The 18,326-nt window shown below is 47.8% G+C and overlaps 1 protein-coding gene across 1 annotated transcript in view; it reads left to right on the forward strand.

Annotated features, from left to right (window-relative positions):
• Positions 1–18,326, forward strand: part of LOC109879544 (PDZ domain-containing protein 2) — a 211,103-nt gene that overhangs the window by 138,934 nt on the left and 53,843 nt on the right. The window contains exons 10-12 of the mRNA XM_031829568.1: positions 1,650–1,884; positions 9,113–9,230; positions 13,027–13,159. Of these exons, the coding sequence (XP_031685428.1) occupies positions 1,650–1,884; positions 9,113–9,230; positions 13,027–13,159 (486 nt within the window). The remainder of the gene's footprint in view (positions 1–1,649; positions 1,885–9,112; positions 9,231–13,026; positions 13,160–18,326) is intronic.

An 18,326-nucleotide genomic window follows, 5' to 3' on the forward strand; every position in this document is an offset into this window, starting at 1 on the left:
GGTTAGGGTTAGGATTAGGAATAGGGTTAGGGTTAGAGGGTTAGGAAGGGTTAGGGTCAGGATTAGGAATAGGGTTAGGAAGGGTTAGGGTTAGGAATAGGGTTAGGGTTAGGGTTAGGATTAGGAATAGGGTTAGGGTTAGAGGGTTAGGAAGGGTTAGGGTTAGGATTAGGAATAGGGTTAGGAAGGGTTAGGAATAGGGTTAGGGTTAGAGGGTTAGGAAGGGTTAGGGTCAGGATTAGGAATAGGGTTAGGAAGGGTTAGGATTAGGAATAGGGTTAGGAAGGGTTAGGGTTAGGATTAGGAATGGGGTTAGGAAGGGTTAGGATTAGGAATAGGGTTAGGGTTAGGAAGGGTTAGGATTAGGAATAGGGTTAGGGTTAGGAAGGGTTAGGGTTAGGATTAGGAATAGGGTTAGGGTTAGGAAGGGTTAGGGTTAGGGTTAGGAATAGGGTTAGGAAGGGTTAGGGTCAGGATTAGGAATAGGGTTAGGAAGGGTTAGGGTTAGGGTTAGGAAGGGTTAGGATTAGGAATAGGGTTAGGGTTAGGAAGGGTTAGGGTTAGGAAGGGTTAGGGTTAGGATTAGGAATAGGGTTAGGGTTAGGGTTAGGAAGGGTTGGGGTTAGGAAGGGTTAGGATTAGGAATAGGGTTAGGAAGGGTTAGGGTTAGGAATAGGGTTAGGCTTAGGAAGGGTTAGGATTAGGAATAGGGTTAGGAAGGGTTAGGGTTAGGATTAGGAATAGGGTTAGGGTTAGGATTAGGAATAGGGTTAGGGTTAGGGTCAGGAATAGGGTTAGGGTTAAGGTCAGGAATTGGGTTAGGATTAGGGTTAGGGTTAGGATCAGGATTAGGGTTAGGAATAGGGTTAGGGTTAGGGTCAGGAATAGGGTTAGGGTTAGGGTCAGGAATTGGGTTAGGATTAGGGTTAGGGTTAGGATCAGGATTAGGGTTAGGGTCAGGAATAGGGTTGACCTAAGTTTTTCAGAAATCCCTTTTGGAGGATAACCCTTAAATTAGAAGTGGTGAATGTCAGTGGCTTTTGACCAATCAATGCCTGAAATCAGTATGACACTCTGTTCTTGTTAATGTTGTTGTCGTGGTTGTTTTGGTCCTAATACTGTGTCTCTGTGTCCTGTCTCTGTGTCATGTCTCTGTGTCCTGTGTCTATGTCACTTTCTTTGTGTCCTGTCTCTGTGTACTGTCTCCGGTCCTGTCTCCGGTCCTGTCTTTGTGTCCTGTCTCTGTGTCCTGTCCCTGGTTCTGTCTCTGTGTCCTGTCTCTCTGTCCTGTCTCTGTGTCCTGTGTCTGGTCCTGTCTCTGTTTCATGTCTCTGTGTCCTGTCTCTGTGTCTTGTCCCTGGTTCTGTCTCTGTGTCCTGTCTCTCTGTCCTGTCTCTGTGCCCTGTGTCTGGTCCTGTCTCTGTGTCATGTCTCCGGTCCTGTCTCTGTGTCCTGTCTCTGTGTCCTGTCTCTGGTCCTGTCTCTGGTCCTGTCTCTGTGTCCTGTCTCTGTGTCCTGTCTCCGGTCCTGTCCCTGTGTCCTGTCCCTGTGTCCTGTCTCTGTGTCCTGTCTCTGTGTCCTGTCTCTGGTCCTGTCTCCGGTCTTGTCTCTGTGTCCTGTCTCTCTGTCCTGTCTCTGGTCCCCTGCAGCAGCTGAAAAAGGGTGTGGTGACTCTAACAGTACGGACACGTCTCCGAAGCCCCAGCCTGACGCCGTGCCCCACCCCCACCCTTCTCAGCCGCTCCTCCTCCCCGAACTCCAACGCCAGCGGGGGCAACCCCACCCCAGTACCCACCACCTTCGACGAACCCCCCGAAACCCGCAAGGGACCCCCGGGTCCTGGCCCCAAAGACCGCATCATCATGGAGGTTACACTCAACAAAGGTACCATAGAAAGGAGGGTTGAACAGGGTTTATTTCACTTTAGTTGTTTAGCTCAGTTCAGTCGGTGTGTTAGATTGGCTTTTGTTGATTTGAGTTGACATTAGTTTAGTAAGATATTAAATACTCCGTTAGATCTATTCTTTACTATTCTTACTGTCTAAACTATTCCAAGTGGCAATGGTAAAGAGTGGTGTCAGGAGATGCTATGGGCCTACAGTATAGTAGCCACACTCCAAAATCCTCTCACCAACTCACTGTCCTGCCAGGGTTAAAACCTGTCCTGCCAGGGTAAGAACCTGTCCTGCCAGGGTTCAAACATGTCCTGCCAGGTTCCAAACCTGACCTACCAGGGACCTAATCTGTCCTACCAGGGTCCAAACCTGGCCTGCCAGGGTGCAAACCTGTCCTACCAGGGTCCAAACCTGGCCTGCCAGGGTCCAAACCTGGCCTGCCAGGGTCCAAACCTGTCCTACCAGGTTCCAAACCTGTCCTACCAGAGAACAAACTTGTCCTGCCAGGGTCCAAACCTGGCATGCCAGGGTACAAACCTGTCCTACCAGGGTCCAAACCTGGCATGCCAGGGTACAAACCTGTTAGTCTTGGAACACATCAGAGTCATTTTTGGGGGAAATTAAGGATTGCTAAACACCTGGAGATGTCTTTGGCAGTTCAGCCATAAAGCAGAAACCCCTCCACAGTTTTGGTAAACTAATAAGGGATGGGTCTGGTGAAATGTTACCACTCTCAAACTCATAGACAGAGCTACGAATACAAGAACTGACCATCCATGACATCACTATTGTAATTTTAATCATGTTTTGAGGCAAGTAAAACAAGATTCGATTTTGTCCCAAAAAATGGATTTACCAATCGCAGATTTACACTTTAATGAGCGTGTCTCTCGTTGAGAGTGGTCTGCCTTTCACAGAGAGGTTCTCTGTGCTGTCGGTTGTTATCATTGGCCTCCATTTCACATGCCCTCTCCATGCTTTTGGCTATGACTTAAATAGGAGTTGATCCAGGCTCCATTTCATATGCCCTCTCCATGCTTTTGGCTATGACTTAAATAGGAGTTGATCCAGGCTCCATTTCATATGCCCTCTCCATGCTTTTGGCTATGACTTAAATAGGAGTTGATCCAGGCTCCATTTCATATTGCCCTCTCCATGCTTTTGGCTATGACTTAAATAGGAGTTGATCCAGCCTCCATTTCATATTGCCCTCTCCATGCTTTTGGCTATGACTTAAATAGGAGCTGATCCAGACTCCATTTCATATGCCCTCTCCATGCTTTTGGCTATGACTTAAATAGGAGTTGATCCAGGCTCCATTTCATATTGCCCTCTCCATGCTTTTGGCTATGACTTAAATAGGAGTTGATCCAGGCTCCATTTCACATGCCCTCTCCATGCTTTTGGCTATGACTTAAATAGGAGTTGATCCAGGCTCCATTTCATATTGCCCTCTCTATGCTTTTGGCTATGACTTAAATAGGAGTTTATCCAGGCTCCATTTCATATTGCCCTCTCCATGCTTTTGGCTATGACTTAAATAGGAGTTGATCCAGCCTCCATTTCATATGCCCTCTCTATGCTTTTGGCTATGACTTAAATAGGAGTTGATCCAGCCTCCATTTCATATGCCCTCTCTATGCTTTTGGCTATGACTTAAATAGGAGTTGATCCAGGCTCCATTTCATATGCCCTCTCCATGCTTTTGGCTATGACTTAAATAGGAGTTGATCCAGCCTCCATTTCATATGCCCTCTCTATGCTTTTGGCTATGACTTAAATAGGAGTTGATCCAGGCTCCATTTCATATGCCCTCTCCATGCTTTTGGCTATGACTTAAATAGGAGTTGATCCAGGCTCCATTTCATATGCCCTCTCCATGCTTTTGGCTATGACTTAAATAGGAGTTGATCCAGGCTCCATTTCATATGCCCTCTCCATGCTTTTGGCTATGACTTAAATAGGAGTTTATCCAGGCTCCATTTCATATGCCCTCTCCATGCTTTTGGCTATGACTTAAATAGGAGTTGATCCAGCCTCCATTTCATATGCCCTCTCCATGCTTTTGGCTATGACTTAAATAGGAGTTGATCCAGGCTCCATTTCATATGCCCTCTCCATGCTTTTGGCTATGACTTAAATAGGAGTTGATCCAGGCTCCATTTCATATGCCCTCTCCATGCTTTTGGCTATGACTTAAATAGGAGTTGATCCAGGCTCCATTTCATATGCCCTCTCCATGCTTTTGGCTATGACTTAAATAGGAGCTGATCCCGGCTCCATTTCATATGCCCTCTCCATGCTTTTGGCTATGACTTAAATAGGAGTTGATCCAGGCTCCATTTCATATGCCCTCTCCATGCTTTTGGCTATGACTTAAATAGGAGTTTATCCAGGCTCCATTTCATATGCCCTCTCCATGCTTTTGGCTATGACTTAAATAGGAGTTGATCCAGCCTCCATTTCATATGCCCTCTCTATGCTTTTGGCTATGACTTAAATAGGAGTTGATCCAGGCTCCATTTCATATGCCCTCTCCATGTTTTTGGCTATGACTTAAATAGGAGTTGATCCAGGCTCCATTTCATATGCCCTCTCCATGCTTTTGGCTATGACTTAAATAGGAGTTGATCCAGGCTCCATTTCATATTGCCCTCTCTATGCTTTTGGCTATGACTTAAATAGGAGTTTATCCAGGCTCCATTTCATATTGCCCTCTCCATGCTTTTGGCTATGACTTAAATAGGAGTTGATCCAGCCTCCATTTCATATGCCCTCTCCATGCTTTTGGCTATGACTTAAATAGGAGTTTATCCAGGCTCCATTTCATATTGCCCTCTCCATGCTTTTGGCTATGACTTAAATAGGAGTTGATCCAGCCTCCATTTCATATGCCCTCTCCATGCTTTTGGCTATGACTTAAATAGGAGTTGATCCAGCCTCCATTTCATATGCCCTCTCCATGCTTTTGGCTATGACTTAAATAGGAGTTTATCCAGGCTCCATTTCATATTGCCCTCTCCATGCTTTTGGCTATGACTTAAATAGGAGTTGATCCAGCCTCCATTTCATATTGCCCTCTCCATGCTTTTGGCTATGACTTAAATAGGAGTTGATCCAGGCTCCATTTCATATGCCCTCTCCATGCTTTTGGCTATGACTTAAATAGGAGCTGATCCAGGCTCCATTTCATATGCCCTCTCCATGCTTTTGGCTATGACTTAAATAGGAGTTGATCCAGCCTCCATTTCATATGCCCTCTCCATGCTTTTGGCTATGACTTAAATAGGAGTTGATCCAGCCTCCATTTCATATGCCCTCTCCATGCTTTTGGCTATGACTTAAATAGGAGTTGATCCAGGCTCCATTTCATATGCCCTCTCTATGCTTTTGGCTATGACTTAAATAGGAGCTGATCCAGCCTCCATTTCATATGCCCTCTCCATGCTTTTGGCTATGACTTAAATAGGAGTTTATCCAGGCTCCATTTCATATTGCCCTCTCCATGCTTTTGGCTATGACTTAAATAGGAGTTGATCCAGCCTCCATTTCATATTGCCCTCTCCATGCTTTTGGCTATGACTTAAATAGGAGTTGATCCAGGCTCCATTTCATATGCCCTCTCCATGCTTTTGGCTATGACTTAAATAGGAGCTGATCCAGGCTCCATTTCATATGCCCTCTCCATGCTTTTGGCTATGACTTAAATAGGAGCTGATCCAGCCTCCATTTCATATGCCCTCTCCATGCTTTTGGCTATGACTTAAATAGGAGTTGATCCAGCCTCCATTTCACATGCCCTCTCCATGCTTTTGGCTATGACTTAAATAGGAGTTGATCCAGGCTCCATTTCATATGCCCTCTCCATGCTTTTGGCTATGACTTAAATAGGAGCTGATCCAGGCTCCATTTCATATTGCCCTCTCCATGCTTTTGGCTATGACTTAAATAGGAGTTGATCCAGCCTCCATTTCATATGCCCTCTCTATGCTTTTGGCTATGACTTAAATAGGAGTTGATCCAGCCTCCATTTCATATGCCCTCTCCATGCTTTTGGCTATGACTTAAATAGGAGTTGATCCAGCCTCCATTTCATATTGCCCTCTCCATGCTTTTGGCTATGACTTAAATAGGAGTTTATCCAGGCTCCATTTCATATGCCCTCTCCATGCTTTTGGCTATGACTTAAATAGGAGTTGATCCAGCCTCCATTTCATATGCCCTCTCCATGCTTTTGGCTATGACTTAAATAGGAGTTGATCCAGCCTCCATTTCATATGCCCTCTCTATGCTTTTGGCTATGACTTAAATAGGAGTTGATCCAGGCTCCATTTCATATGCCCTCTCCATGCTTTTGGCTATGACTTAAATAGGAGTTGATCCAGGCTCCATTTCATATTGCCCTCTTCATGCTTTTGGCTATGACTTAAATAGGAGTTGATCCAGCCTCCATTTCATATGCCCTCTCCATGCTTTTGGCTATGACTTAAATAGGAGCTGATCCAGCCTCCATTTCATATGCCCTCTCCATGCTTTTGGCTATGACTTAAATAGGAGTTGATCCAGGCTCCATTTCATATGCCCTCTCCATGCTTTTGGCTATGACTTAAATAGGAGCTGATCCAGGCTCCATTTCATATTGCCCTCTCCATGCTTTTGGCTATGACTTAAATAGGAGTTGATCCAGCCTCCATTTCATATTGCCCTCTCCATGCTTTTGGCTATGACTTAAATAGGAGCTGATCCAGCCTCCATTTCATATTGCCCTCTTCATGCTTTTGGCTATGACTTAAATAGGAGTTGATCCAGGCTCCATTTCATATGCCCTCTCCATATGCTTTTGGCTATGACTTAAATAGGAGTTGATCCAGCCTCCATTTCATATCCCCTCTCCATTCTTTTGGCTATGACTTAAATAGGAGCTGATCCAGCCTCCATTTCATATTGCCCTCTCCATGCTTTTGGCTATGACTTAAATAGGAGTTGATCCAGCCTCCATTTCATATGCCCTCTCCATGCTTTTGGCTATGACTTAAATAGGAGTTGATCCAGGCTCCATTTCATATGCCCTCTCTATGCTTTTGGCTATGACTTAAATAGGAGCTGATCCAGCCTCCATTTCATATGCCCTCTCCATGCTTTTGGCTATGACTTAAATAGGAGTTTATCCAGGCTCCATTTCATATTGCCCTCTCCATGCTTTTGGCTATGACTTAAATAGGAGTTGATCCAGCCTCCATTTCATATTGCCCTCTCCATGCTTTTGGCTATGACTTAAATAGGAGTTGATCCAGGCTCCATTTCATATGCCCTCTCCATGCTTTTGGCTATGACTTAAATAGGAGCTGATCCAGGCTCCATTTCATATGCCCTCTCCATGCTTTTGGCTATGACTTAAATAGGAGCTGATCCAGCCTCCATTTCATATGCCCTCTCCATGCTTTTGGCTATGACTTAAATAGGAGTTGATCCAGCCTCCATTTCACATGCCCTCTCCATGCTTTTGGCTATGACTTAAATAGGAGTTTATCCAGGCTCCATTTCATATGCCCTCTCCATGCTTTTGGCTATGACTTAAATAGGAGCTGATCCAGGCTCCATTTCATATTGCCCTCTCCATGCTTTTGGCTATGACTTAAATAGGAGTTGATCCAGCCTCCATTTCATATGCCCTCTCTATGCTTTTGGCTATGACTTAAATAGGAGTTGATCCAGCCTCCATTTCATATGCCCTCTCCATGCTTTTGGCTATGACTTAAATAGGAGTTGATCCAGCCTCCATTTCATATTGCCCTCTCCATGCTTTTGGCTATGACTTAAATAGGAGTTTATCCAGGCTCCATTTCATATGCCCTCTCCATGCTTTTGGCTATGACTTAAATAGGAGTTGATCCAGCCTCCATTTCATATGCCCTCTCCATGCTTTTGGCTATGACTTAAATAGGAGTTGATCCAGCCTCCATTTCATATGCCCTCTCTATGCTTTTGGCTATGACTTAAATAGGAGTTGATCCAGGCTCCATTTCATATGCCCTCTCCATGCTTTTGGCTATGACTTAAATAGGAGCTGATCCAGGCTCCATTTCATATTGCCCTCTTCATGCTTTTGGCTATGACTTAAATAGGAGTTGATCCAGCCTCCATTTCATATGCCCTCTCCATGCTTTTGGCTATGACTTAAATAGGAGCTGATCCAGCCTCCATTTCATATGCCCTCTCCATGCTTTTGGCTATGACTTAAATAGGAGTTGATCCAGGCTCCATTTCATATGCCCTCTCCATGCTTTTGGCTATGACTTAAATAGGAGCTGATCCAGGCTCCATTTCATATTGCCCTCTCCATGCTTTTGGCTATGACTTAAATAGGAGTTGATCCAGCCTCCATTTCATATTGCCCTCTCCATGCTTTTGGCTATGACTTAAATAGGAGCTGATCCAGCCTCCATTTCATATTGCCCTCTTCATGCTTTTGGCTATGACTTAAATAGGAGTTGATCCAGGCTCCATTTCATATGCCCTCTCCATATGCTTTTGGCTATGACTTAAATAGGAGTTGATCCAGCCTCCATTTCATATCCCCTCTCCATTCTTTTGGCTATGACTTAAATAGGAGCTGATCCAGCCTCCATTTCATATTGCCCTCTCCATGCTTTTGGCTATGACTTAAATAGGAGCTGATCCAGCCTCCATTTCATATGCCCTCTCCATGATTTTGTCTATGACTTAAATAGGAGTTGATCCAGGCTCCATTTCATATGCCCTCTCCATATGCTTTTGGCTATGACTTAAATAGGAGTTGATCCAGGCTCCATTTCATATTGCCCTCTCCATGCTTTTGGCTATGACTTAAATAGGATTTGATCCAGCCTCCATTTCATATGCCCTCTCCATGCTTTTGGCTATGACTTAAATAGGAGTTGATCCAGCCTCCATTTCATATGCCCTCTTCATGCTTTTGGCTATGACTTAAATAGGAGTTTATCCAGGCTCCATTTCATATGCCCTCTCCATGCTTTTGGCTATGACTTAAATAGGACTTGATCCAGCCTCCATTTCATCACCTGCAACTATGGAGGAAGAAGAGAAAGACTGATAGCTTAGAAGACGGGACATTTTAAGAATCGTTAGAAATGCATCTTGCTCATCCTCCCTGTGTCCTTGTTGTCTTTGTTTCCTGTGTTTGTGTGTGTGTGTGTGTGTGTGTGTTCCTCTGTCAGAGCCAGGGGTGGGTCTGGGTATAGGGACCTGCTGTCTAACTCTAGAGAACAGTCCTCCAGCCATCTACATCCACAGTCTGGCCCCCGGCTCTGTCGCCAAGATGGATGGACGACTCAGGTACGTCACATCCCCATTAGTCTCTCCTCACAACCTCACTCCCTTAGTCACAGATCTAGGATCATCTCATACGTTGTCTCTCCTCCCAACCTCACTCCCTTAGTCACTGATCTAGGATCATCTCGTACGTTGTCTCTCCTCCCAACCTCACTCCCTTAGTTACAGATCTAGGATCATCTCATACTCTTGTCTCTCCTCACAACCTCACTCCCTTAGTCACAGATCTAGGATCATCTCATACTCTTGTCTCTCCTCACAACCTCACTCCCTCAGTCACAGATCTAGGATCATCTCATACTCTTGTCTCTCCTCCCAACCTCACTCCCTTAGTCACAGATCTAGGATCATCTCATACTCTTGTCTCGCCTCCCAACCTCACTCCCTTAGTCACTGATCTAGGATCATCTCATAATCTTGTCTCTCCTCACAACCATCCAACACCACTATCCCAGTAACCCTGGACCCATTCCAATTCGCATAACGACCCAACAGATCCACAGATGACACGTTCTCAATTGCATTTCACACTGCCCTCTCCCACATGAAAAAGTGGGTAAATTACTGGGGTGGCAGGGGAAATAAATAAGATGTCAGGTTAGAGCGTTGGGCCAGTAACCGAAACGTTGCTGGTTTGAATTCCCGACAAGCTGAAAAATCTTTCGATGTGCAATTTCACTTATGTTGGTACTTATGCTGATGTCACCTTACCCTGTCTTCTTCTACATATCTATCTCAAATACCTCATACCCCTGCCTCATACCTCTGCACACAGCATCAATCCAGGACTAAGATCGAATCGTACTACACCGGCTCCGATGCTTGTCCGATGTGGCAGGGCTTGCAAACTATAACAGACTACAAAGGGAAGCACGGCCGAGAGCTGTCCAGTGACACGAGCCTATCAGATGAGCTAAATCACTTCTATGCTCACTTCTAGGCAAGTAACACTGAAACATGCATGAGAGCATCAGCTGTTCCGGACGACTGTGTGATCACGCTCTCCGCAGCCGATGTGAGTAAGACCTTTAAACAGGTCAACAGTCAACATTCACAAGGCCGCAGGGCCAGACGGATTACCAGGATGTGTACTTTGAGCACCCGCTGACCAACTGGCAAGTGTCTTCACTGACATTTTCAACCTCTCCCTGTCCGAGTCTGTAATACCAACATGTTTAAGCAGGCCACCATAATTCCTGTGCCCAAGAACACTAAGGTAACCTGCCTAACTACCGACCCCATAGCACAGACCTGTAACACTCACGTCTGTAGCCATGAAATGCTTTGAAAGGCTGGTAATGGCTCACATCAACACCATTATCCCAGAAACCCTAGACCCACTCCAATTTTGCATACCACACAAACCGATCCACAGATGATGCAATCTCTATTGCACTCCACACTGCCCTTTCCCACCTGGACAAAAGGAACACCTATGTGAGAATGCTATTCATTGACTGCAGCTCAGCGTTCAACACCATAGTGCCCTCAAAGCTCATCACTAAGCTAAGGACTCTGGGACTAAACACCTCCCTCTGCAACTGGATCCTGGACTTCCTGACGGGACGCCCCCAGGTGGTAAGGGCAGGTAACAACACGTCCACCACGCTGATCCTCAACACTGGAGCCCCCCAGGGGTGTGTGCTCAGCCCCCTCCTGTACTCCCGGTTCACTCATGACTGCACGGCCAGGCGACTCCAATACCATCATTAAGTTTGCTGATGACACAACAGTGGTAGGCCTGATCACAACGATGAGACATCCTATAGGGAGGAGGTCAGAGACCCTAGCGTGTGGTGCAAGGACAACAACCTCTCCCTCAACGTGATCAAGACTAAGGAGATAATTGTGGACTACAGGAAAAGGAGGACCAAGCAAACCCCCATTCTCATCGACGGGGCTGTAGTGGAGCAGGTTGAAAGCTTCAAGTTCCTTGGCGTCCACATCACCAACAAACTAACATGGTCCAAGCACAGCAAGAGAGTCGTGAAGAGGGCATGACAAAACCTATTCCCTCTCAGGAGACTGAAAAGATTTGGCATGGGTCCTCAGATCCTCAAAAGGTGTTGTAGCTGCACCATCGAGAGCATCCTGACTAATTGCAACACTGTCTAGTATGGCAACTACTCGGCCTCCGACCGCGAGATATTATAGAGGGTAGTACGTATGGCCCAGTACATCTCCGGGGCCAAGCTTCCTGCCATCCAGGACCTCTATACCAGGCGGTGTCAGAGGAAGGCCCTAAAAATGGTCAAATACTCCAGCCATCCTAGTCACAGACTGTTTTCTCTGCTCCTGCACGGCAAGCGGTACCGGAGCGCCAAGTCTAGGTCCAAGAGGCTTCTAAACAGCTTCTACCTCCCAAGCCATAAGACTCCTGAACAGCTAATCAAATGGCTACCCAGACTATTTCTATTGCCCCCCTCTTCTATGCTGCTGCTACTCACTGTTGTTATCTATGCATAGTCACTTTAATAACTCTACCTACATGTACATATTAACTCAACACCGGTGCCCCCCGCACATTGACTCTGTCCCGGTACCCCCTGTATATAGCCTCCACATTGACTCTGTACCGGTACCCCCTGTATATAGTCTCCACATTGACTCTGTACCGTAATACCCTGTATATAGCCTCCACATTGACTCTGTACCTGTACCCCCTGTATATAGCCTCCTGTACCGTAACACCCTGTATATAGCCTCCACATTGACTCTGTACCGGTACCCCCTGTATATAGCCTCCACATTGACTCTGTACCGTAACACCCTGTATATAGCCTCCACATTGACTCTGTACCGTAACACCCTGTATATAGCCTCCACATTGACTCTGTACCGTAACACCCTGTATATAGCCTCCACATTGACTCTGTACCGGGACCCCCTGTATATAGCCTTCACATTGACTCTGTACCGGTACCCCCTGTATATAGCCTCCACATTGACTCTGTACCGGTACCCCCCTGTATATAGCCTCCACATTGACTCTGTACTAGTACCCCCTGTATATAGCCTCCACATTGACTCTGTACCGTAACACCCTGTATATAGCCTCCACATTGACTCTATACCGGTACCCCCTGTATATAGCCTCCACATTGACTCTGTACCGGTACCCCCTGTATATAGCCTTCACATTGACTCTGTACCGGTACCCCCTGTATAAAGCCTCCATATTGACTCTGTACCGGTACCCCCTGTATATAGCCTCCACATTGACTCTGTACCGTAATACCCTGAATATAGCCTCCACATTGACTCTGTACCGTAACACCCTGTATATAGCCTCCATATTGACTCTGTACCGGTACCCCCTGTATATAGCCTCCACATTGACTCTGTACCGGTACCCCCTGTATATAGCCTCCACATTGACTCTGTACCGTAATACCCTGTATATAGTCTCCACATCTGCAGATGGCTAATGTTGCTGGCACACTGTCGATGGCTGGTGTTGCTGGTACACTGTCGATGGATGGTGTTGCTGGTACACTGTCGATGGCTGTTGTTGCTGGTACACTGTCGATGGATGGTGTTGCTGGTACACTGTCGATGGCTGGTGTTGCTGGTACACTGTCGATGGCTGGTGTTGCTGGTACACTGTCGATGGCTGGTGTTGCTGGTACACTGTCGATGGCTGGTGTTGCTTTCTCTCCCTCCCCCTCTCCCTCTTTCTCTCTCTCTCTCTCTCTCTCTCTCTCTCTCTCTCTCTCTCTCTCTCTTTTCTTCAGGCTTTGGCACTAAGGATTATTTACTGGACATAATACTAACATATTGTGTGTGTGTGTGTCTCTAGTCGAGGGGACCAGGTCTTGGAGGTGGACTCTGTGAGTCTACGCCATGTGGCCCTGAGTGAGGCCTATGCTATTCTCAGTGAGTGTGGACCAGGACCAGTCAGCCTCATCATCAGCAGACACCCCAACCCCAAGGTACACACACACACACACACACACACACACACACACACACGCCCCAAGGTACACACATCCCCCAAGGTACACACACATCCCCCAAGGTACCCCCCCCCCCCCCCCCCCCAAGGTACACACACACACCCCAAGGTGAGTGAGTGAGTGAGTGTGAGTGAGTGAGTGTGAGTGTGAGTGTGAGTGTGAGTGTGAGTGAGTGAGTGTGAGAGAGAGAGAGAGAGAGAGAGAGAGAGAGAAATAGTGAGGAGCTTGCTGTGGGAGTGTGTGACCCACTTTGCCCAGTGCTAACAAGCCCACACACACACACACACACATGCTTCTACATATTTACTGCAAATACATAATGCATACAGTATGAAACTCAACGGCTTGTCCCAGACCTAGTCTGAAGAACCTACAGTAGTCCAACACTTTCCCAACTGCCCCCTGTCATCACGAAGTGACCCACCAAGCTAAACCACTAAATGACCAGCCATCCTGGTGATAAACCCTGGCCCATTTAAATCACAGAACACAGAACTAACACAGATGGACAACACAGCTAGCTAGCTTCTATCAGTGGGTGAATTAATTATTTCTCAGCTGCTCCTGAAGTTAGACAGAAGAATGTGCTGACTCGTCATAATGTAACCATAAGTGATCTCTGCTGTTAATGAAGCATGCAGGGAGGTGCACGAGGCTGTAGGTTCCTGGTTTCTACAGCCATATGCTACCACTTTAAATGTGACAGAGGGTGGAACCTTTATGTGTAACTGGGGGTTGGATGGGTCAGGTGGTTAGAAAGGTCAGGGAGTAACGTATTGGTGTAGATAAATCACTCCGAGAAAGAGGGAGAGACAGGCAGAGGGAGAGACAGGCAGACAGAGGGAGAGACAGGCAGACAGAGGGAGAGACAGGCAGACAGAGGGAGAGAGACAGGGAGACAGAGGGAGAGAGGCAGGCAGACAGAGGGAGAGAGGCAGGCAGACAGAGGGAGAGAGGCAGGCAGACAGAGGGAGAGAGACAGGCAGACAGAGGGAGAGACAGGCAGACAGAGGGAGACAGGCAGACAGAGGGAGAGAGGCAGGCAGACAGAGGGAGAGAGACAGGCAGACAGAGGGAGAGACAGGCAGACAGAGGGAGACAGGCAGACAGAGGGAGAGACAGGCAGACAGAGGGAGAGACAGGCAGACAGAGGAAGAGAGACAGGCAGACAGAGGGAGAGACAGGCAGAGAGAGGGAAAGAGACAGGCAGACAGAGGGAGAGACAGGCAGACAGAGGGAGAGACAGGCAGACAGAGGAAGAGAGACAGGCAGACAGAGGGAGAGACAGGCAGAGAGAGGGAAAGAGACAGGCAGACAGAGGGAGAGAGACAGGCAGACAGAGGGAGAGAGACAGGCAGACAGAGGGAGAGACAGGCAGAGAGAGGGAAAGAGGAAGGCAGAGAGAGGGAGAGACAGGCAGACAGAAGGAGAGAGACAGGCAGACAGAGGGAGAGACAGGCAGAGAGAGGGAGAGAGACAGGCAGAGAGAGGGAGAGAGACAGGCAGACAGAGGGAGAGAGACAGGCAGACAGAGGAAGAGAGACAGGCAGACAGAGGGAGAGACAGGCAGAGAGAGGGAAAGAGACAGGCAGACAGAGGGAGAGACAGGCAGACAGATGGAGAGAGACAGGCAGACAAAGGGAGAGAGACAGGCAGACAGAGGGAGAGACAGGCAGACAGAGGGAGAGACAGGCAGACAGAGGGAGACAGACAGGCAGACAGAGGGAGACAGACAGGCAGACAGAGGGAGACAGACAGGCAGACAGAGAGAGAGACAGGCAGACAGATGGAGAGAGACAGGCAGACAGAGGGAGAGACAGGCAGACAGAGGGAGACAGACATGCAGACGGAGACAGACAGGCAGACGGAGACAGACAGGCAGAGGGAGAGACAGGCAGAGGGAGAGACAGGCAGAGGGAGAGACAGGCAGTGGGAGAGACAGACAGAAGGAGAGACAGGGAGAGGGAGAGGATAGAGAGATAAAGATGGACATAGAGAGTGAGAAAGAGGGAAAGAGACCGGGATGGCAGAGAGAGAGGAAGAGATTCCGGTCCTGCTCTCTGTACAGCTTTGTGTCAATGAAGTCAGGCAACAGCTCAACATCAGTGACAGCTCTTTGTCTTTACCTGGGTTATATTTCTAAAGACTTTGAGCACTTAACCAACACCGAACCACCGAGTCTGCGTTCTCTCTGTCCTTGGTTTAGACAACCAGGTACTTTGACGTGTTTTATCCAGATTCTCTAGTCCTGCAGTGCATGTGCAGACATGACGTATTACATTACATGTACTGAACTCACAGAGAGACATATGTGAGACATATGTGTTTCGCTGTAGGCAGACAAAGGGTCCCTTTACCTTAAACACTCCACTGACAATAACCCACAGTACAAGCTGATACCCTCGTGAATCTCCCTTCCGGAGATCTACCTGTCTTAGATCTGCTACTAGATTGTATTACATGTTTTCAGACTGGGGGTTGCATCTCTGATCTCTGAACAGATTTCATGAGGCTGGTATCAACACCATGTTGTTTGACCCTATTGGTTCATGTTGTCTAATCCAACAGACTTGTGGAGACCTACCTTAAATCCCCAATGAACCCCCGTAGGATCTCTAAAAACTAGTCCACTGTCAGATGCTCCTTTATCCCATATACAGTATGGTAAAGATTGGTAAGGGCAGATCTGATTCTAGATCTGTGGTTAGTGGCAACTTCTACCTCGAGTCAAGAAACAGACACACAGTTGAACCAGACAGACATGAAGGGGCGTTGGGGGGGGGGGGGGGGGGGGGGGGGGTGCAACCTGATAGGCTGCTATAGATCAGCTGACGGGAGCCGAGCGGGAACAGCATTTTTATGGTGAGCTGAAGAGGAAGTGGCCTCTGCTAAGCGAGGGGGATAGAGAGGGGGATAGAGAGGGGGATAGGGAGGGAGAGAGAGAGCGAGTGAGGGGGGAGAGTCAGAGGAAGAGAGAGAGAGAGAGAGATAGGGGGAGAGAGAGAGTGAGAGAGAGACAGAGGGGGAGAAAGAGAGAGAGATAGAGAAGCGAGAGAGAGAGTCAGAGGGGGAGAAAGAGAGAGAGAGATAGGGGGAGAGATAGGGGGAGGGAGAGAGAGAGAGATAGGGGGAGGGAGAGAGAGAGAGATAGGGGGGCGAGAGAGAGAGTGAGAGAGCGAGGGGGGAGAGTCAGAGGAAGAGAGAGATAGGGGGGAGAGAGAGACAGAGGGGGAGAAAGAGAGAGAGAGAGAGAGATAGGGGGAGACAGAGGGGGAGAAAGAGAGAGAGAGAAAGAGAGAGAGAGAGGGGGAGACAGAGAGAGATAGGGGGGAGACAGATGGGGAGAAAGAGGGAGAGAAGAGAGAGAGAGAGGGGCAGGGAGAGAGAGAGATAGGGGGGAGAGAGTGAGAGAGAGACAGAGGGGGAGAAAGAGAGAGAGAGATAGGGGGAGAGAGGGGGAGGGAGAGAGAGAGATAGGGGGAGAGATATGGGGAGGGAGAGAGAGAGATAGGGGGGAGAGAGAGAGAGTGAGAGAGTGAGCGAGGGGGGAGAGTCAGAGGAAGAGAGAGAGAGATAGGGGAGAGAGAGATAGGGGGGAGAGAGAGAGAGAGACAGAGGGAGAGAAAGAGAGAGAGAGACAGAGGGGGAGAAAGAGAGAGAGAGAGAGAAAGAGAGAGGGGGAGACAGAGAGAGATAGGGGGAGACAGAGGGGGAGAAAGAGGGAGAGAAGAGAGAAAGAGAGAGTCAGAGGGGGAGAAAGAGAGAGAGAGATAGGGGCAGGGAGAGAGAGAGATAGGGGGGAGAGAGTGAGAGAGAGACAGAGGGGGAGAAAGAGAGAGAGAAAGAGAGAGAGAGAGCGAGCGAGAGGGGGAGAGTCAGAGAGAGAGATAGGGGGAGAGAGAGAGATACAGAAAGAGAGATAGGGGGGAGACAGAGAGACAGAGGGGGAGAAAGAGAGAGAGACAGAGAGAGGGAGGGGAGAGAGAGATATAGGGGGGAGAGAGAGAGAGAGATATAGGGGAGAGAGAGAGATATGGGGAGAGAGAGAGATAGGGGAGAGAGAGAGAGATATAGAGGGGGGAGAGAGAGAGATAGGGGAGAGAGAGAGAGATATAGAGGGGGGAGAGAGAGAGATAGGGGAGAGAGAGAGAGATATAGAGGGGGGAGAGAGAGAGAGATAGGGGGGAGAGAGAGAGAGATAGGGGGGGAGAAAGAGAGAGTGAGGGGGGAGACAGAGAGACAGAGGAGGAGAAAGAGAGAGCGAGGGGGGAGACAGAGAGACAGAGGAGGAGAAAGAGAGAGAGAGAGTGAGGGGGGAGACAGAGAGACAGAGGAGGAGAAAGAGAGAGACAGAGGGGGGAGACAGAGAGACAGAGGAGGAGAAAGAGAGAGCGAGGGGGAGACAGAGAGACAGAGGAGGAGAAAGAGAGAGAGAGAGAGAGAGGGAGAGGGAGAGAGACAGAGAGAGAACCCTAACACCAACTCTCTTCAAGCTGCAGCATCAACTCATCCAGCATGCTAATGTTTGTCAGCCTGATCAGATGCTGTTGACTCCTCCAGCACTGGCCTGCCTGGGAAAGCAAAGGAAGACTCAAAAGAATTTTAGTGCTCCAATCAAATGAAGGCAAAACACAGGGATATCACCCAAATGGCACCCTATTCCCTATGAGTGCACTACTTTTGACCAGGGCCCTTATCAAAAGTAGTGCACTATGTATGACATAGGGTGCAATTTGGGATACACACTGTATCGAAGAGCTCTCTAGCTACAGAGTCAGAACCCTGCAATTACTGCAGTATTGTGGTTTGTTTTTGTTAAATGTAACGGGTGTCTTTCATTGAAAGATAAGAGTGATTATGGATGTCATGACTTTTTAAAGGACTGTAGTTGGGTGCTGGGCGGTGAACACTGAGCAGGGTTTCTGTTAGCTACTAGAGCTAGTTAGTTATGCTCCTACCAAGCTAGATCAAAAATACATTTTATTTTTCTTTAACATTACAAATTGAAGTGTTTAGAGTTTAGTTTCTCTTCTAAAACCTATCCGTATTGGGTTATCTATGTAAATGATTGAGCCTTTTATAATCCAGAACATTATATTGTGGTGATGCCAGCTGACATTCCTCTGTTAGTCCTCTGTTGTTG

Source organism: Oncorhynchus kisutch, linkage group LG8, assembly GCF_002021735.2.
Source record: "Oncorhynchus kisutch isolate 150728-3 linkage group LG8, Okis_V2, whole genome shotgun sequence".
NCBI lineage: Eukaryota > Metazoa > Chordata > Actinopteri > Salmoniformes > Salmonidae > Oncorhynchus > Oncorhynchus kisutch.